The sequence below is a fragment of the Hemiscyllium ocellatum genome, chromosome 47 (assembly GCF_020745735.1).
Source record: "Hemiscyllium ocellatum isolate sHemOce1 chromosome 47, sHemOce1.pat.X.cur, whole genome shotgun sequence".
Lineage (NCBI taxonomy): Eukaryota > Metazoa > Chordata > Chondrichthyes > Orectolobiformes > Hemiscylliidae > Hemiscyllium > Hemiscyllium ocellatum.
In genome coordinates, this window is record NC_083447.1 from 7,104,948 (window position 1) to 7,126,379 (window position 21,432).

The 21,432-nt window shown below is 43.6% G+C and overlaps 1 protein-coding gene across 2 annotated transcripts; it reads right to left on the bottom strand.

Annotated features, from left to right (window-relative positions):
* Window positions 1–576: 576 nt before the first annotated feature.
* LOC132836734 (bone morphogenetic protein 4-like) lies at window positions 577–21,353 on the bottom strand. 2 transcript variants are annotated; one of them, XM_060856157.1, is made up of 3 exons: window positions 21,090–21,353; window positions 8,571–8,935; window positions 577–3,743 (listed from the first exon to the last, which is right to left on the bottom strand). In XM_060856157.1, exons 2-3 carry the CDS (start codon window positions 8,926–8,928, stop codon window positions 2,917–2,919), a joined length of 1,185 nt encoding a protein of 394 aa, XP_060712140.1. In that variant the 5' UTR covers window positions 8,929–8,935; window positions 21,090–21,353; the 3' UTR covers window positions 577–2,916. The 2 variants fall into 2 exon arrangements, with proteins under 2 accessions (XP_060712140.1, XP_060712141.1); XM_060856158.1 differs by having other exon boundaries at window positions 8,571–8,953.
* Window positions 21,354–21,432: the final 79 nt, after the last annotated feature.

Below are 21,432 nucleotides of genomic sequence, written 5' to 3' on the forward strand. Positions count from 1 at the left end.
ATAAGCTGCTAGAGGAAGTGATGGAGGCGAGTCCAATTGCAACATTTAAAAGGCATTTGGATGGGTTTATGAATAGGAAGGGTTTGGAGGGATATGGACCGGGTGCTGGCAGGTGGGACTAGAAGGGTCTGTTTCCTTGCCGTACATCTCTATGACTCTAGTCAGCTGCCTTCTGAACTGTGCACAGTAAGTGAGGGTGATTTTGCTGTAACTGGGATTCTGAATCTCTAGGGGAAAGATGAAAAAAGGAAAAAAATGTCAGCCTGGATTCCTGTCACAAAGTATCTGCCCAGTGACCCAACCACTTCCCTCTCTAACCCCTTGCTGGCAAGTTTAAAGGTCGTTGCCAAGGCGGGATTTCATTGCTAACTGTGATGTTACCATAATCAAATAACTTGCAACTATTCACATTCTTGGTTTGCACATACTGTTTGAGGTGAATACCAAATGGCTAGGCTATTAGCCAGTGCTTTCAGGGCAAAGAGGACCCATAGACATATGATGAATAAGGAAACTATTTAACACAAGATTAGGGAAAAAAGTTAAATTATTTTTCACCACATCTGAATGTACAGTCAATTCATTCTTTATTTTCACAGCGACAAAAACATTGGTAATTATTGGTGTCAGTTGATTCCAGAGACTTGAGCACAAATCCAGGCTAACGCTCCCTGTATCGAACTGAGGGAGTGCTGCATTACCACCTTTCAGATGAAGTCAAAAGTCACATGACACCAGGTTATAGTCCAACAGGTTTATTTGAAATCACAATGACTTCACCTGACGAAGGTGCAATGCTCCGAAAGCTTGTGATTTCAATTAAACGTATTGGACTATAACTTGATATCATGTGACTTCTGACTTTATCTAACCCAGTCCGACAGCAGCATCTCCACATCATCTTTCAGTTGAACCTTCAAACTTCCTGCTCCCACAGGTGGGTGTACAATATCCTGTTTCCAATGGGAGCTGGGCTATGGAGAATGGGGGCAACGGTTTATTTTCTTCCTGGTGTCGTGGACCAATATTTATCACTCAATCGACATTGCTAAAAGACAGATTATCTTGGTCTGAGTATGAACTTGTGCACAGCAATATCCTACAAGCACCAATTAGACAGTCATGTTTCTTTGCAGTGCTACAGAGACCGACTGCATTCATAGGAAAAAAGATTATTTGTCAGCTGCCAAAGGATGTCCTGAGGCCATGAAAAGGTGTCACACAAACACAAGTCTTTCTGTCAATAGCTTCTGATAGGGGCAACTATGTTAGAACCTCCCCAACACACTTTGCTGCAGACGCTGGAAATCTGAAACAACACAAAACATGCTTGAGAAACTCAGCAGGTTTGGCAGCATCTGTGGGAGAGACAAATATAGTTAATGTGTTGAGGATGGATATTGAGAATGACTAGGAAGTCCTAAACCAGGAGTCACAGTCTAAATAAATGGGATAGACCTTTTAGGACAGAGATGAGGAGAAATTTCTTTACTTAGGGATGCTGAACTTATGGAATTCTCTGCCACAGGAAACTTTGAGGCCAAAACATTGAAGACTTTCATAAATGTTGGGTATATAGTTCTTAGAATTTAAGGGATTACAGGATATGAGGAGAGAGCGGAAAGAGGGAGCTGAGTTGGATGGTCAGTCTTGATCATACTGAGTTTCGGAACAGACTCAAAGGGCAAAATGGACTATACCTGCGCCTTTTTTCTATGCTTCTTTGAGTCCAACATGACTCTTCTTGACAACAATATTGGAGAAACTCAGGAGGTCTAGATTAGATTACTTACAGTGTGGAAACAGGCCCTTCGGCCCAACAAGTCCACACCAACCCGCCATCCACCCATACCTCTACATTACCCCTTACCTAACGCTACGGGCAATTTAGCATGGCCAATTCACCTGACCCGCACATCTTTGGACTGTGGGAGGAAACCGGAGCACCCGGAGGAAACCCACGCAGACACGGGGAGAACGTGCAAACTCCACACAGTCAGTCGCCTGAGTCAGGAATTGAACCCGGGTCTCAGGCGCTGTGAGGCAGCAGTGCTAACCACTGCGCCACCGTGCCACCCTAATGTGACTAGTAGAATATTTGGACATAGAAACAGTTAATGTTGAGTCCAATTTGACTGCACTGTGCTGGAAAGGATATAGTGATGAATCCCGTACCCAGCACAAGCCTGGACTGATGAGGGTATCCTTTTGAGTGAAGACCCTGGAATATAACCTTCATGCAGGCTTATCAAATCTCAGCATAACTTATATTAACAAAAAAATCCTGGGAGGGTAATAGAAATCTCACACTCAAAATGTCATGACTTCGGAGGCTGTGGACTAGGTACAGGAAAGTGGGATGAAAGTAGGCCAGGTGGACACAGACTTGATAAACTGAAGGACATCTTTTGTGTTGTATGACTTAACGAAAACATGTCATAATTCAGTGAAGATTACCAATGACTTAATGAAGATCCTCAATGTCTCAATGAAAACCCCTGAAAGACTTAGTGATGACATAGTGAAGACCACCACTATGACTCAATGAAGACCACAAAGACTTAGTGAAGACCACCTCCAATGACTGTATCAAGACTGCACGATTAATCAATGAAGATCCCCAATGATTCAATGAAGATCATCACTATGACTCAATGAAGACTCCCAATGACTTAAAGAATATCCCCTATGATTCAATAAAAATCACCCCAGTTACTCAATGAAGACCACCTTCAATGACTCAATTAAGGCTCCCCATGATGTAATGAAGATCTTTGATGATTCAATGAAGACTCCCAGTGACTTAATGAAGACTTCCCAATGACTCAATGAAAATCTGCAATGATTCAGTTACTCAATGAAGATTACCCCCATGACATAATGGTCGCGCATCTGGTGGAGGCAAGGTTTGTTTTCTCAGCGGCATCCACAACCTTCAACGGCCATCTCCTGATAATTCTTGAGGACCACTCTCTCATCATCATCTAGGTAGAGCATGGCGACTGGGCTGAGCTCGGTGGGTACACAGCAGGCCTTGGGGATGTCAGTGTTCACTGAATTGACCAGTGTCTGCACGATGGCATGGCTGGAGGAGTTCATGTGATCGGCAAGCGGGAACCGGCACTCACCCTGGCAGTAAAAGGCATTGTAGCCACGGGGAGCAATGATCCACTCAGTCCAGCCCACCCTCTTGAAGTCTACGTACAGCGGCCTCCGGCGGCACCGATTACGCAACCGGACTCTGGCCCGAGCCCCTTTCTTCAGGCCATGCCGCTTGGGCCTGGATCCCAAAGCCCTCCCACCGCCACTGTCCCGGCCATAGGTGACCAGGAGTGGCCAGCGGGGTTCCTCAGCCTCCCGTGGTGACCTGCCGACCCTCAGCCGCCCACGTGGTGACAGGCCCGACCTCATCTCGACCAGGAAAGCCACCAGTCCCCGCCTTTGCTGATGCCCTGCTTTCAAGTTCATCACCGCCGGGCCCACCTCGAAGCTCTCCCACTGGCTCCGGTTACCGGGTAGCAGGCGCCTCTCCAGTAGCCTGCGCCCCATCTTTCCTCTGCCCAGGGGCCCAGAGAGCTCGTAAACAGCCACCACATCCAGACCGGGACTGGCCCCAATCTCAGCCTCCCGGAATAAACGGAGCTCAGCCGAGGTGACATGTTCTCGGTCAGGGATGGTAGTCAAGTTGAAGACGATCTGGTGGAAACCTCTTCCCTTAGGATAGGGAACCTCCTGGAAATAATCTGTCATAAACCAAATGGAAAAAGAAGAGAAAAACACTGAATAGGGTTAATAACAAATTATTTCATTTAGAGTAAAAACCTCCCTGATCCAACAGTTTTTTTTATAAAGACTTTCATTCCCTATGACTCCATGGAGACTATCCCTTTATGGGTCAATAACGACTATTCGCCATGAAAGTGTGTGAGCAGAGGAGTAAAATTCAACAAGTCAGTAAGCATTCCACATCTAAGGAAGGATGTGCTGGTCCAGAAGAGGTTTACAAGAATGAACCCGAGGGTTGAAGGGCTTGGCATATCAGGAATGGCTAACGACTCTGAATCTGTACTCAATTGGGTTTAAAAGGATGAGGGGTGGGGATCTTATTGAAATTTACAGAAATCGGAGAGGCTTGTATAGAGTGGACTTGGAGAAATAGCAGAGACTAGGACCAGAGGGCACAGCCTCCAAGTGAAGGGACAACCCTTTAGAACTGAGGTGAGGATGAATTTCTTCAACCAGAGAGTGGAGAAACTATGTAACTCATTGCTGCAGAGGGCTGTGGAAGGCAAGCCATTGAGTGTATTTCATCCAGAAGGCGGGAGAATGGGGCTATGAAACATATCAGCCATGATCAAATGGCAGAGCAGACTTGATTAGTGAATGGCCTAATGCACTCCTACATCTTTTGGTCTTTTACCTTTATCTTGCTATCTCATTAGAGAGAGATGACTAGTCTAACCTGAGAGTCATCATGCCTAACACGAGGGGAGACTTTCAGAAAGATAGTCCTTCTTGGTAACCTCAGCAGGTTTGGGAAATGAACTTACACTGTTGGTGTCATTGCATTGCAAAGCAGCCAACTGAGTTAACCAATCCCCTAGAAAGTGAATAACCTCTCTCCACAAAGAAAATATGTCCACTTTAGTTTCTATTTATCTATTCCTGATGCCCCTGAAGAGGGTGGAGGGTGAGCCACTTTCTGGAACCGCGATTGGCCTTGGGATTTAGGGACAGCCACAAAACTCCTAGGAGGAGGTTTCAGGATTCTGACCCAGAAGCAATGAAGGAATGGGGATATAGTTCTAAATCAGGGTATTGTAGGGCTTGGCAACAAACTTGCCGGTGGTAGTGTTTGTTTATGTCTGGTCAATCACACTGTTGAGGTTTGTTAATGATATTGTTGGGTTAAGAGAAACCGGTGATGGTTTCTCAAGCAGGCTGGGGTTCTTATGAAGTGGTATGACCCTACTTCTGAGCAAGGAGGCCTGATTTCAAAGCCCACCTGCTCCAGAGGTATGTAATAACATCACTGAATAGAAAATATCTATAACCAGGGAGCACTGGGATACTGAGGGTGGGATGAGAGAGGGCTAAAGCTCAGCATGTCAATAAACCCTCTCTGCAATGAAGAGAACTGTGCTTTGGTTGCTGTATCACAATCTGGCTTGGATTCTATTTACCGTGTTCTATGCATCTGTTATTCTTGCCCGTCTGGGTAATAGAGGTTCTGAGTCTGGCAGGTAGAGTTGAAGGGGTTACTGCAATGCATCTTGTGGTACACCATGCTGTTAATGTGAAAGACTCCTAATTGCCCTCTGAAATGGTCCCAGCAAGTCTTAGGATCGCATTATAGACCCCCTCATAGTCAGAGGGAAATTGAGAAATAAACTTGTAAGGACATCTCTACTATCTGTAAGAATAATAGGGTGGTTATGGTAAGGGATTTTAACTTTCCAAACATAGACTGGATCTGCCATACTGTTAAGGGTTTAAATGGAGAGGAATTTATTAAGTGAGGACAAGACAATTTTCTGATTCAGTATGTGGATGTACCTACTAGCGAAGGTGCAAATCTTGACCTACCCTTGGGAAATAAGGCAGGGCAGGTGACTGAGGTGTCAGTGGAGGAGCACTTTGGGGCCAGTGACCATAATTCTATTAGATTTAAAATAATGAAGGAAAAAGATAGACCAAATCTAAAAGTTGAAGTACTAAATTGGAGAAAGATCAATTTTGATAGTATTCGGCAAGAACTTTCGAAAGCTGATTGGGGCAGATGTTCACAGGTAAAGGGACGGTTGGAAATTGAGAAGCCTTTGGAAATGAGATAACGAGAATCCAGAGAAAGTATATTTCTGTTAGGGTGAAAGGAAAGTCTGGTAGGTATAGGGAATGCTGGATGACTAAAGAAATTGAGGGTTTGGATAAGAAAAAGAAGGAAGCATATGTAAGGTATAGACAGGATAGATTGAGTGAATCCTTAGAAGAGTATAAAGGCAGTAGGAGTATACTTAAGAGGGAAATCAGGAGGGCAAAAAGAGGATATGAGATAGCTTTGGCAAATAGAGTTAAGGAGAATCCAAAGAGTTTTTACAAATACATAAAGGGCAAAAGGGTAACTAGGGAGAGAATAGGGCCCCTCAAAGATCAGCAAGGTAGCCTTTGTGTGGAATGGCAGAAAATGGGGGAAGATACTAAATGAGTATTTTGCATTAGTATTTACTGTGGAAAAGGATATGGGAGATATAGACTGTAGGGAAATAGATGATGACATCTTGCAGAATGTCCATATTACAGAGGAGGAAGTACAGGATATCTTGAAATGGGTAAAGGTGGATAAATCCCCAGGACCTGATCAGGTGTACCCGAGAACTCTGTTGGAAGCTAGAGAAGTGATTGCTGGGCTTCTTGCTGAGATATTTGTATCATCGACAGTCACAGGTGAGGTGCCGGAAGACTGGAGGTTGGCTAACGTGGTACCACTGTTTAAGAAGGGTGGTTAGGACAAGCCAGGGAACTATAGACCAATGAGCCTTACGTCGGTGGTGGGCAAATTGTTGGAGGGAATCCTGAGGGACAGGATGTACATGTATTTGGAAATGCAAGGACTGATTAGGGATAGTCAACATGGCTTTGTGCGTGGGAAATCATGTCTCACAAACTTGATTGAGTTTTTTGAGGAAGTAACAAAGAGAATTGATGAGGGCAGAGTGGTAGATGTGATCTCTCTGGACTTCAGTAAGAGATTTGACAAGGTTCCCCATGGGAGACTGATTAGCAAGGTTAGATCTCACGGAATACAGGGAGAATTAGCCATTTGGATACAGAATTGGCTCAAAGGTAGAAGACAGGAGTGTGGTGGTGGAGGGTTGTTTTTCAGATTGGAGGCCTGTGACCAGTGTAGTGCCACAAGGATCGGTGCTGGGCCCTCTACTTTTTGTCATTTACATAAATGATTTGGATGCGAGCATAAGAGGTATAGTTAGTAAGTTTGCAGATTACACCAAAATTGGAGGTGTAGTGGACAGCGAAGAGGGTTACCTCAGATTATAACAGGATCTTGATCAGCTGGGCCAATGGGCTGAGAAGTGGTAGATGGAGTTTAATTTAGATAAATGCGAGGTGCTGCATTTTGGGAGGGCAAATCTTAGCAGGACTTATACACTTAATGGTAAGGTCCTAGGGAGTGTTGCTGAACAAAGAGACGTTGGAGGGCAGGTTCATAGTTCCTTGAAAGTGGTGTCTCTGGTAGATAGGATAGTGAAGAAGGCGTTTGGTATGCTTTCCTTTATTGGTCTGAGTATTGAGTATAGGAGTTGGGAGGTCATGTTACGGCTGTACAGGACATTGGTTAGGCCACTGTTGGAATATTACGTGCAATTCTGGTCTCCTTCCTATCGGAAAGATGTTGTGAAACTTGAAAGGGTTCAGAAAAGATTTACAAGGATATTGCCAGGGTTAAATTATGAGGGTCATGGATAGGGCACATAGGAAAAGTCATATCCCTGGCATTGGGGAGTCCAGACCTCGAAGGCATAGGTTTAGGTGAGAGGCGAAAGATATAAAAGAGACCTAAGGGGCAATGTTTTCACTCAGAGGGTGGTACGTGTATGAAATGAGCTGGCAGAGGAAGTGGTGGAGGCTGGTATAATTGCAACATTTAAGAGGCATTTGGATGGGTATATGAATAGGAAGGGTTTGGAGGGATATGGGCCGGGTGCTGGCAGGTGAGACTAAATTGGGTTGGAATATCTTGTTGGCATGGACGGGTTGGACCGAAGGGTCTGTTTCCATGCTGTACATCTGTATGACATTATGACGCTCAGTTCAGATGCAGTTACGGATAGTGAATAAATGCTGGCCTTGTCATATAGAAGGATTAAAAGAAATTGCAATGGGATGCAACTTGGAAGGGAGGTCCTTTCCTTTCCTTTTGGGCTTCCTGAGTTAGTACAACTATAATTTGTAGTTATACCCAAAATGCCAACCCTCCTGCTCCTCTGATGCTGCCCGACGTGCTGTGCTTTTTCTAACCCATACTTTTCGACAGACTCTCTCGCATCTGCAGTCCTCACTTTCTCCTATAGAATATGTAGGCTATGCCAGTTTTACTAAATCAAGTGTCCCAATATTCAGCAATATTATATTGACTGTGAGAAAGCATTGAGCATGTGGTATGTAAGAATTTGATTCAGGACAAATTCAAGTGTCTGATGAAGCTAAATGCACTGAGCATATGATTTATGTAACACATTGAGATTTTTATAAGATGAACCAGAAGACAAATTATACTTTTACTGTTCACATTTTTCAAATCATAGATATGATATTGGACCACGTGCAGTTGGATAGCGTGGTTCATGTTGAGTCAATCCAAAATAAGTGGGAAGGAGCTCCTAAGGGTATTCCCCTTTGAACTCTATTCCCCAATGGATGGTAGAGGTTGTGGATATCTAACTGAATATGTGCGATAGAGAAAAGTAATGTGAGGTAAAAAGAACAGTCCATTCTGAAGGGAGAAGAGGAGGTGGAGAGTTCGGACAAGATATTTGGTTGTGGTAACTCACCCAAGTGATGGAAGCTCCGCACTGTGTTGGCGCCCCGTGTGTGTTTCCCTAAGTGGGTGAAGCTAGAATCCTGGATGTTGCCGTAATCCCCGGTGTGAAAATGGTACAAATCACGCATGTACTGAGGGATGATGGCAGCAGGATTGGGTTTGGGGAGATGGCTCAGTCCCAATCTGCTCAGCAGAGTCCTGTGGAGGGTATGGACCAGCTCAGGATCAGGCAAAGAGTGTGCTGCACCTTCCTTTCGGCTTTCATCCAACGGCACTGTCTTCCCTCCTTCGGAGAACAAGCTGGCTTCTCCAGCTAACAGCACCCAGGCACACAGGACGACCATCTGCAGACGACTAGCAAGGAGCATGGTGGAGCTGGGAGGCAAGAGGCGACTGTAGCGTTAGCACACGAGGAGGAAAAAGACAAGTTTCACTTTTGACATGGCAACAATCTTCCCAACCTTCATTGTTCATTTATATATCAACCACAGGATTCCCCAGAATGTTTAATGCCCAGAAGGAAAAATCACTAAAGGTAAAATGTAATATTTGGAATTGAATGTGCTGGTTGCACTGGAGTTCCATTTTGAAGTATACAATTCAGACGAGTCAGTTTCTTTGCCAGTTTTATTGTTAATGTTTCCTTCAAGGGCAATCAATCATTTCGTTTTTAATATTACTAGAAAAAACAGACGTGCTGTCAAGGGTTTTCATTTTGCACTCTCCAGGACAGAATCATAGGAATTCCAAATTTCAAAGGGATTGTATTATCAAGCATCACTTTTGAATTGTAGTTACTGTTGTAATATAGATAATGTCCATACTGCAAGCTCCCATAAACAATATTGCGATTACGTCCAGGTAATCATTTTTTGTAATTTGACTTGATTTATTATTGTCACATACGTAGATACAGTGAAGAGTTTTTGTTTTGCATGCAATACAGGCAGATCATATGATGCAAAGTGCATTAGGGTGATAGAACACAGCAAGGAATACAATGTTACTGCTGCAGAGAAGGTACACAAACAGCAAGATCAACATTTAAATTTAAAATTGGAGTGGTCCATTCAGAAGTCTAATAGCAACAGGGAAGAAGCTGTTCTTGAATCTGTTGGAGTTAGGAAATCATTTTGTGGTTGTACAGAATATTTGTTTCATCACTTTTGGAATATTGTATTCTATTCTGGTCTCCCTGCTATAGGAAATGATTTGGAGATGCCAGTGTTGGACTGGGGTGTACAAAGTTAAAAATGAAGAAGCAGTGCTCTGAAAGCTAGTGCTTCCAATTAAACCTGTTGGACTATTACCTGGTGTTGTGTGATTTTTAACTTTGCTATAGGAAAGGTGTTGTGAAATTTGAAAGGGTTCAGAAAAGATTTACAAGGATGTTGCCAGGGTTTGAGCTCTAAGGAGAGGCTGAATAGGCTGGGGCTGTTTTCCTTGGAGCTTCAGAGGCTGAGGGATGACCTTTTAGAAGTTGACAAAATCATGGGCAAGTATAGGGTGAACAGCCAAGGTCTTTTCCCTAAGGTAGGGGAGTCCAAAACTAGAGGGCATAGGTTTAAGATGAGAGGGGAAAGATTTAAAAGGGATTTAAGGGGCAACCTTTTCACACAGAGGGTGGTGTGTGTATAGAATGAGCTTCCAGAGGAGATGGTGGAGTCTGGTACGATTACAACATTTAAAAGGCATCTGGATTGGGATATGACTAAGAAGAGTTTAGAGTGATATGGGCCAAATGCTGGCAAACGGGACTAGATTAATTTAGGATATCTGGTCCACATGGATGAGTTGGACCGAAGGGTCTGTTTCCCTGCTGTACATCTCTGTGACACTATCTATTTTTGTGATGTTGTTTGAGGGACGACTATCAGCTGGGACACTGATGCAGTGTTTATTATAACATCTGCAAGATTGTGCCTTTGACCAGCTGGGCTGGGAGTGTCACCCTTGGTTTTTCTGAGCTCAGGTCTCAGGTATGGATGTTGAACCCACAGCCTTCTAATCAGCTTAGAGACTCCCCTGTAAAATAGTGGAGCTGGAGGCCCATAAAGGCTGATGACAGCTCCCTAAAAGGAAAAACATTTTTTAAAAAATTCTTAATACTGGGAAATGGGACATATTGGTCTTTCTGTTTTGAGACTAGTCAGACCAGGATATCTCCTTGACCAATTCTGATGAGGTCACTGGATCTGAAATTTTGACCCAGGTTTCTCTCCAAGGATACTGCCAGATCCACTGAGTTTCACCAACAATTTCTGTTTTTAATTTCATTTACCAGTTCAACTGCTTTTTCCTTTTTCAAAACAGTTCCATCAGCTCAGTTGGCTGGAGGTTGGTTTGCAATGCAGAGTGATGCCAGCAGCGCAAGTTCAATTGCTGACACCAGCTGAGGTCACCATAAAGGTCCTGTCTTCTCAGCTTCACTTGAGGAGTGATGACCCTCTGGTTAAAGTCACTACCGTGTGGCCCTCTGAGATGATGGCAACTTTGCCTTTATCTTATTTCTAGATTGAGGACCACAGATGCCTTTTCTCATTCATTTGATTGCATGTGTACTTCCATGTGATTGAGGCCAGAGATACCAACAGTGGGAAAGAATTCAAGAGTTTTCTTACAAAGTCCAGACTTTTTTTTTCCAACTTTCCCCTGGGAATCACTGCCACCAAACACATGGTAGTATTTCTCTGGGGAAAGAGAATCAGGAGATCCACTTGTGGAATCTTAGGGTGCATCCAAATTTCAAATTGAACTTATAGTGTACTTCAGTGGTCCTAATACATCAAGGATATGGGCTATGTCCTGTTAGGCACAACTCTAAATGAGAATTACATTTACTGGAACCTAATACTTGAACTTATAAAGTGTATAAAGGTAGAAAGAAGACCCATGGATTGTTATCAAATAACACTTGACAGTTATAGAAGGATATTATTAAGCTGGAGAAGGTTCAGAAGTGATTGACCAGGATGTTGGTGGGTGTGAAAGGTTTGAGTCATAATGAAAGGCTGGATAGGCTGGGACATTTTTCACTGTTGAGAGGTGACCTTAAAAAGGTCTATAAAATCATGAGGGGTATAGATAAGCTAATGTTAGGTGTCTTTTCTCTAGGATGTGGGATTTCAAGACTACAGGGTACATTTTTAAGATGAGAGGAGAGACATTTAAAAAAGACATGGGGGCAAATTTTTTTACACAGAGGTTGGTTTGCAGATGGAATGAACTTCCTGAGGATATGGGGCCAGTTACAACATGTAAAAAAAAACTTAGATAAGTACATGAATAAGAAAGGCTTGGAGGAATATCAACCAGGAACAGGCAGGTGGGTCTTGTTTAGTTTGGGATTATGTTTGGCATGGACCGGTTAGACTGAAGAGTCTGTTTCCATGCTGTATGACTCTATTAAGTCACATAAGGAGATATTAAGACATACAGCTAAAATCTTTGTTAAATAAGTATGGAACATCAAAAAAGGGACAGAGAAGCAGAAATTCCAGGGCTTAGGGTCCAGGTGGCTGACAACCAGTGGGTTGATTACAATTGGGGATGCTCAGAGGCCAGAATTGGAGGAATGTGAGTTTTCAAGGCTGGAAGAGGTGACTTGCATGGACTAGTAGGGCTCACGTGGGCTGAATTATCTGCTTTTGGAGCCATTTGATTGATGCGTGTTAATTCAGCTCACTTCTTTCCTATATCGTTGACTGTGGAGCCCTCAAAAGTTCCCTGGTTACATGCCAGCTTTCTCTATTTACCAGTATGCTTAATCCCGACAGCAGCTCTCCAAATTTACAACATTATACCGAAGGCACTAACCAATAGTACGCTGCCATTCCCTTCAGGAATTCTCATCCTTCCACCAGGACCAATCTTTGTGTCAATTCTCAGCTTCCTGCAATTCCACCACAAGCTACCATTTCCCTCCAGATCCCAGAAGATGAGGAGGGAAAACACAAACTAGGATTATGTCCCCTGGAAGATTAAGGGTGGTTTTCAAGAAATTAGAGGGAACAGATGATGATACAGCCGTGCAAGGCATTGGTTAGACCTCATCTAGAGTACCGCATGAGGAGATGGTGATCCAAATAAGGAGCAGGAGTAGGCCATTCAGCCCATCAAACCTGACCCACTATCAAATAAGATCATGGCGCATCTGATTGTAGCCTTAAATGTACATTCCTATCTACCCCGAAACCTCTTCACCCCCTTTCTCTATCTATCTATCTACCTCTGCCTTATTCTGCTTCCACCATCTACAGAGTAAGAGAGTTCCAAAGATCTATGATCCTCTGTGAGAAAAAGTTTTACCTCATCTCTGTGTTAAAGGGGATGTCCAACTGAGTAGAAGCATGGGATCTTTAAGTCAGAGTTGAGGAGAGTTTACTTCTCTTAGGGAAGTTGTGAGCCTGTGAATTTCTCTGGTGGAGACCGGGTCATCGGATGTTGAGGTAGGCACATTGTTTGACTGACAAAGGAGTTAAGAGTTGTGGGGAGCAGGCAAGCAAGTGAAACTGAAACAACAATCAGATCAGCCGTTGAAATAGCCGTACAGAGGCTGATATCCCATCACCAAATCACCCTTTATTCACATGTGCACAGTACATGGGCTCTGACTGACCAGCTTAGAGCCAGACTCTAGAATGAGAAGACTGTCTGAATCTCCTGTTTATTTTTCTTTTTTTGTTCTTTCTTTTTTTCTCTTTTTATTGTGGTGCTTATTTTTCCCCAGCACCCATGTTGAATCTCCTGTTTACATCTGTTGGCCAGGACTCCCTTATTGGGAGAAAATGAGGACTGCAATTGTTGGAGCTCAGAGTCAAAACGTGTGGCGCGGGAAAAGCACAGCAGGTCAGTTAACATCCAAGGAGCAGGAGAATGGACATTTCGGGCATAAGCCCTTCATCAGGATTGGCCTCCTGATTGGCCCAGGTTAACAATCCCAATATCACCTGGCACTCATTCCAATCACTGTAGTCATGATCTTGATGGAATAGAGAGACAAGCTTGAGTGGCCCACTCCTGCTCCAAATTTGAAGGTTTTTTTGAGGTCTTGAGGCCTCGGGGATAGAGACTAAATATTAGAGGTGGACCTTTCAGGAGTGAAATTTGGGACCACTTCACACAAAGGGAAGTAGATGATTTGACCTCTTTTCTCCAACAGTGATTGGTGCTGGATTAATTGTTAACTTGTCAATCATATGAATAGAGGATTGACTAATGGGCAGGAAGCAGACAACAGGACTTTAAGTCAGAGTTGAGAAGATGCACGGGTCATTTTTAAGTCAACATGTTTTGACTTGGGCAGGAACAGGACCATTAGCCTCGAGTGAGGTCACAGAAAACTGGAAGGTAGCGAATGTTGTGCCATTATTCAAGAAGGGCTGCAAAGAAAAGCCTTTGAACTATAGACCAGTAAGCTTAACATCTGTGGTGGGTAAGTTACTTGAGAAGATTCTGAGGGATAAGATGTAGATGCATTTGGAAAGACAGGGCTTGATTAGGAGTTGTCAGTATGGCTTTGTGAATGGGAGATCATGCCCCACAAATTTGTTAGAGTTCTTTAATGAAATGACCAGAAAGGTTGACGAGGGCAGGGCAGTAGCTGTAGTCAATAAGGCCTTTGATAAGGTTCCACTTGGTAGGCTGCACGGGACAGTTAGATTGCATGGAATCCAGTGTGAGCTGGTAAATTGGACACAACATTGGCTTGATGGGAGGAAGCAGAAGGTAATAGTGGAAGGATACTTGTCAGACTGGAGGCCTGTGACTACTACAGGAGTGCCACAGGGGTCAGTGCTTGAATCATCACTATGTTTGTTATCTGTATCAGTGATTTGGATGAAAATGTACAAGACATGGTTGGTAAGCTTGCTGATGACACTAAAATAGGTGGTATCATGGACAGTGAGGAAGGTTATCAGAAATTGCAGCAGGACCTTGATCAGCTGGGGAAGTGGGCCGAGAAATGGCAAATGGAGTTTAATATAGATAAGAGTGAGGTCTTGCATTTTGGAAAGTCAAATCAGGGTAGGGGTTTCATGGTGAATGAATAGGGCCTTCAGGAGCGTAGTGGAACATAGGGATTTTGGAGTTCCGGTTCACTGTTTTCTGAAAGTGGAATCTCAGGTAGACAGGACAGTGAAGAAGGCTTTGAGCACATTGGCCTCCAGTCGGGCATTGAGTATAAAAGTTGAGAAGTTATGTTACAGTTGTACGGGACATTGATGAGGCTAAATTTGGAGTATTATGTTCCGGTTTGGTCACCTTGTTATAGGAAGGATGTTATTAAACTGGAAAGAGTGCAGAAGAAATTTACAAGAATGTTGCCTGGAATCAATGGTCTGAGCTATAGGGAGAGGCTGGGGACAAGCTAGCACTTTTTTTTCTTTAGAAGCTAGGAGACTGAGGAGGGACTTTATAGATGTGAATAAGATCATGAGAGGCATGGATAGGGTGAATGCTCTCAGTCTTTTTCCCAGGGTTGAGGAATCTAGGACTAGAGGGCATCCGTTTAAGGTTAGAGGGGTAAGAATAAAAGGGAACCTGAGGGGCAACATTTTTTATACAGAGGGTGATACACATATGGAATAAGTTGTCAGCAGAAATGGTTGAGGCATTTAACATTTTATTAACATTAAAATTAACATTTTAAATATTATCAACATTTAAAAGGCATTTGGACAAATACATGGATAGGAAACAATGAGAAGTATTTTGACCAAGTGCAGGAAAATGAGGTTAGCGTGGATAGTCATTTTGGTTGGCATGGACCAGTTTGGGCCAAAGGGCCTGTCTCTGTGTTGTAGTATTGAGCGGCCTAGTGGTTGAGTGTGTTCAATCCCAGCCTTAAGCGACTGTCCGTGTGGAGTTTGCACATTCTCCCCATGTCTGCATGGGTTTCCTCCCACAGTCCAAAGTTGTGCAGGTCAGGTGAATTGGCCATTCAATTGCCCATAGTGTTAGGTGCATTAGTCAGAGGGAAATGGGTCTGGGTGGGTTACTCTTTGGAGAGTTGGTGTGGACTTGTTGGGCCAAAGGGCCTGTTTTCACACTGTAGGGAATCAAATCTACTGTATGACTCTATAACTGATGTCTGGGGTGGAGGAGGGAGCTGTTTCCTCATGTAGTTGGGGAGGCTTTAAACTAAAATGGCAAAAGGATGGGAACCAATGCAAGGAGTGAGAGAAAGGGGAATAGGAAACATAATCAGCAGAGAAATCAGGGCCACAGTGAAAAATGACGGGAATGAACAAACATTGTTACAAAGACCAGCCTTAAGGCTTTGCACCTTAATATGCAGAGCATTTGCAATAAAATGGATGAATTAATTGTGGAAATACGTGAAAACAAATATATTAGTAAGGATTTTGGAGACTTGGCTGTAGGGTGACTAGGAATGGTAACTGGACATCCATTTTGGTGGTAGACATTTGATGGCCTGAAGAGCCTCTTCTGACCTGTAAACTCCTCTGATAAATCTGTGTTGAGTCTGAAAGTGGTATGTGGAGTTAGGTTGCAAATCAGCAATGGCTTCGCTGAATGTTAATTTCCAAAGGCTGAACGGCTTCTTCCTCTTATTATAGGGCCGGGACATTGCTCCATTCTCTCCCCCTTTATCTTGCTCCCTTCTTTTCTTTTCCTTTCCTCCACCTTCATTTGATCCCCACATTCCTCGAACCCCAGAGGTCAGGACCTTAAAATTGAAAAATAGGTCTCAACAAACTAAAATAATGCTCAGCAGGTTGTGTGGAGTTAACTGGCTGGATGCTTTTCCATTGGTTTTAAGGAAAGAGCGTTATAGGTCAGCTTCTTCCATTTCCTGCAAAAATCCTTTTTTTTTTCAAAATCAGGACTTTAAAGTATATAGGATTTCACTGATAGAGGGGCTTTGTTGAAAAAGTAGTTTGTGGTCATTCATCATAATTGTCAAATTTGAGCTTATGCAAAGCCCTGTTTATGAACTCACACCAAATCTCACCGACCAATGTTGGCCTCCAGTTAAGCAACAACTTGATTTTAAAGTTCTCATCCTGACTTTCAAACTCCTCTACTTCTGTAATCTTATCACAGAATCCCTACAGTGTGGAAACAGGACATTCGGCCCACTAAGTCCACACCAACCCTCTGAAAAGCACCCCACCCAGACTCACTCCTTATCCAGCAATAGTAATGCTGCATTTTCTATTGCTAATCCACCTAACCTACACATCCCTGGACACAACCAGGCAATTTAACATGGCCAGTCCACCTAACCTATACATCTTTGGGCTTTGGAAGGATACCATAGCACCCAGAGGAAACCCACATAGTCATGGGGAGAATTATGCAAACTCCACACAGACAGTTGCCTAAGGTTGGAATAGAATCTGAGTCCCTGGTGCTGTGAGGCAGCAGTGCTAACCACTGAACCACTGTGCTACGTCAAATCTCTCCTACAACTCGTATAGATCTCTGTAGTCTTCCAATTCTTGCTTCTTTAACATCCTCAATTTTAATCACATCTTCAGCTGCATTCGCCTCAAGCTCTGGAATTTCCTCCCTAAACTTTCTGTCTTCTTTGAGGTACTCCTTAGAATCTACTTCTTTGACCAAGTTTTTGCCTTGATATCTCCTTATGATTTCAAACTTTGTTGGAAAACACTTTGTTGAAATGAGGATAGTTTACTGCCTCAAACAAATTAATTAGGAGCACAAATAGACCATTTGGTGCTTCAAACATTTCCTAAAGGCACTATACAATACAAGTTGTTATTGTGTATACACCAGGATGGCACTATGGGTTAGTGGCTAGCACTGCTGCTTCACTGTGCCAGAGACCAGGGTTTAATTCCAGCCTCGGGCGACTGTCTGTGAGGAGTTTGCACATTCTCTCCATGTCTACATGGGTTTCCTCTGGGTGTTCCAGTTTCCTCCCACAGCCCAAAGATGTGCAGGTTTAGTGGATTGGCCTTGGGAAATGTAGGGTTATGGGAATAGGTCTGGGTGGAGTGCTCTTCAGAGGATTGGTATGGTATCGATGGGCTGAATGGCCTGCCTACATGCTGTAGGGGATCTATAATTCAGTGGTGAATGACATGGATGTTCTTATAGCACAGATGGAGATCATTTAACTCTTCATGTCTCTACCAGCTTTCCCAATGAACAATTCACTTAGCACCGTTCCTCTGCCTTCTCCCAGTAAACCTTTAAACACTTCCTTTTCTAGTAACAGGCTAATTCTCTTCTGAAAACCACAACTGAATCTGCCTCCATACATTCTCAAGCAGAGCATTCCAGATCGTAACCGCTGCTGCCTCACAGTGTCATGGCAGGATTCACACTGAACGCCCCAGAACATTAACTAGATCTCTAGATTAACAATTCGGCAATAATTACTACTAGTCCCACTGCCTCCCATCTACATTTTGCTATCTCACAGAGGCTGCACAAGTGATCTCAGGTTTGAGGAATTTCAATGACATGGGGAGATTGGAATAACCCAAGAACTGTTGGAGCAGGGAGGGTGAAGGAGAGATTTACTGAATGTTTTTGAAATTGCATTTTTATAGAATAAGGAAGGTAACTAGAGGGACACAAACTTGAGATAAGTGACAAATGAATCAGAGCGAGAGATGAGAGATATTTTTAACACAGTGATTTGATCTGCTATGGAGCGCCCTGCCTGAAAGGGTGGTGGAAGCAGATTCAATAGAAACTTTCAAAAGGGAATTGGTTAAATAACTATAAGGAGGGAAAATAAATATGCAGGACACTGGGGTGATACCAGGGCAGAATGGAGTACATGGGGAATGAGAAGAACCATTTTGCTCTTTCAAAGCCAGGAGCAAGACACTGAATGGAAACCTCTCTCACCTGTGTGGATCTATGATTGGTCATTTAACCCCAAATCTTGCTGTGGTGGTTTAAACTACCTGTTGGAAAGAGCGAGGGGTTAGGCTGAGGCACGATGGGCTCAATGGTCTCATTAGGTTCTGCAGGACTGCATTATGTGTGAGCGCCTGCTTTGTAAAGAAACCACATGATGTGCAGACGTGACAAAATAGTATCAGTCAACTGTGACCCTCTCTGCAAAGTGTGTGTGGTTTGCAGATGGTGTGCGGAAAGGACCAATCTGCGTGACAGTTATAATCTATCTGACAGACATGGCTAAACTGTCCCTTCGGTACATCAGGGAAAGAGTCTGAGCACAACTGATGATAGTCTTAATCTGTCTCACAGACAGAAAGACAGGGGTAATAGCAATCAAATATTTCAAATGAAACAGGGATTGCAGCCAAGAGATCAGGACTGTGCTCTGCACAGTGCAGAAGGAGGCCATTTGGGCCCACCGTGTCTATGCGGTCTCTTCCAGAAAGCTTCCCCATTAATTGGGGCAGCATGGTGGTTAGCTTTGCTGCCTCACAGCGCCAGAGACCCGGGTTCAATTCCCGCCTCAGGCAACTGTCTGTGTGGAGTTTGCACATTCTCCCCGTGTCTGCATGGGTTTCCTCCAGGTGCTCCGGATTCCTCCCACAATCCAAAGATTGCAGGTTAGGTGAATTGCCCATGCTAAATTGCCCATAGTGTTAGGTGAAGGGGTAAATGTAGGCGAATAGGTATGGGTGGGTTGCTCTTTGGAGAGTCGGTGTGGGCCTGAAGGGCCTGTTTCCACACTACCTAATCTAATCTAGTTCTCCTTCCCCTTTCAATAGCCCTGTCCCTACTGCCTGTTCTTTAAACATGGCTCCAATTCCTTATTTGAAAGTTACTCCTCTTCCTTTCTGGTAGGGAATTCGGATTTAACTCTCTCCACACAAACACTTTCTAAATCTGTGCATCCACCCTTCTCTGCAACCCCACCCCCACCCCAACACCTCCCAACATTTGTGTCTGTTTCTGCCAGTTTCTCCCTCACCAAAATCCTTCATAATTTGAGGTTTAGGGAGGGAATCCCAGGACCCAGGCAGTTGACAGTTACAGCTGCCAGTGGTGGAGAGATTAAAATTGTAGATACCTAAAGATGCGTTAAAAAAAAGAGTGCTTTCATCTACCCTTCTGTTTGACGATGGGGGACTGGAGCATTTGGTCAGCCAAGCTTCATCCACCATTCAGTAAGATAATGGCTGATCTGATCAAGCCTCAACTCCATCTTCCTCCATTACCTCCTTCTTATTGGTTAAAACTCTAACTCAGTCTCGAACAATACTCATAAGAGCATAAGAACCAGGAGCAGGAGTAGGCCACCTGGCCCTTAAGCCTGTCCCACCATTCAATAAGATCATGGCTGATCTTTTCATGGACTCAGCTCCTCTTACCTGCCTACTCATTGTAAGCCTTAAATTCTTTACTGTTCAGAAATCTATCTTTGCCTTAAAAACATTCAACAAGGTAGCCTCAACTGCTTCACTGGGCAGGGAATTCCACAGATTCACAACCTTTTGGGTGAAGAAGTTCCTCCTCAGCTCAATTCTAAATTTGCTTCCCCCTTATTTTGAGGCTATGCCTCCTAGTTCTAGTTTCACCCTCCAGCAGAAACAACCTCCCTGCTTCTATCCTAGCTATTCCTTTCATAATTTCAATGTTTCTATTAAGAAACCCCTGTCTTCTCCTAAATTCAGTGAGTAGAGTCCCAGTCTTCTCAATCTCTCCTCATAAGGGCAATCTTCTTATATCTGAAATCAACCAGTGAATCTCCACTGAACCATCTCCAGTGCCAATACATCCTTTCTCAAGTAAGGATGCTGAACAGCCATTGATCTTGGGAGTAGAGAAATTTCTGCACATCTCTTTCTTATTGGATACTTGGAGCATTGGATCCCTAGATAGAACCTCAGTTTAATGTCTCATTCGAAAAGGTGGCACTTTTGATGATGCAACACTCTCCTGCTATGGAAGCCTTATACAGAAATTAATCCTACATCACTTAAAATAAGCTGTGAGTCAAAGAGGGTCCAAAAACTTAATTCCACCTGTCCCAAATTAAACAATCTCAGCATACTGCAGGAATTAGCTCCTGGCTTCTTACAGCTCTTTCTGTGATGCCCTCACAGTCAAATATCTTCTTGAAACTTGTGTGCAATTTGGGCTGGGACCTTTTTGTCCTGTGCATCTGTTCCCGAGTGCGATTCACCGCCTTAGGGGGCAGAGTGAGAGCTTGGAAATGGAGAACAGAATTTTAGGAAAATGCACACTCTCAGTTACAGCTGCAATAGCGAGTGCAGCAGCTGCGATGTGAATTCAGTCACCTCTACCCCCAAACCTCGACCACAAACACTGCCAATTACAGCGTGGAACTATTGTAGCGAGGAGAGGGGGCTCAAAGCAGCCTTGAAACCGAGGCAGTGGGGAATGAGGAACAGGTCTGACAGGCAAAGGGACCCACTGGATCACCTCATCAACATCCCCCTCACAACATCAAATCTCCAGCCACTTCAATACTTCAGTAATGTCACATAAAACAATGACTGAACCCAACTGCAAACATCACAAGTAACACCCAAAAACGTTTTCAATTTTAAAATTACATGGAATTTTTTTTTAAAAAACTCACTGAGTTCTGCCGATGTGTAAAATCCATCGTTCACAATGTCTCAGGACAAGAAGCAAGATGTATTGTCGACCCTGTATGTTGACTAATTTTTCAGTGCATGAACTTCTCTTCAGATCCAACTAAAACTCCCTTTTTTTAAAAGAAAAACATTAGTTTTCCTTTATCACATTTCTCCTTCCGTGGTTCTGTTCCTTAAAGGTTGTTTTGAACTTTCTCTTCTTCCTCAGTCTCTCTCTCTCTCTGTCTCCCATTCGCTCTGCCCTCAGTCCATTTAAACTCCTTCATGCACCTTCCTGCTTTAAATTGACCAGACACTGATGTCATATGTGGCGGTCAGCCAACA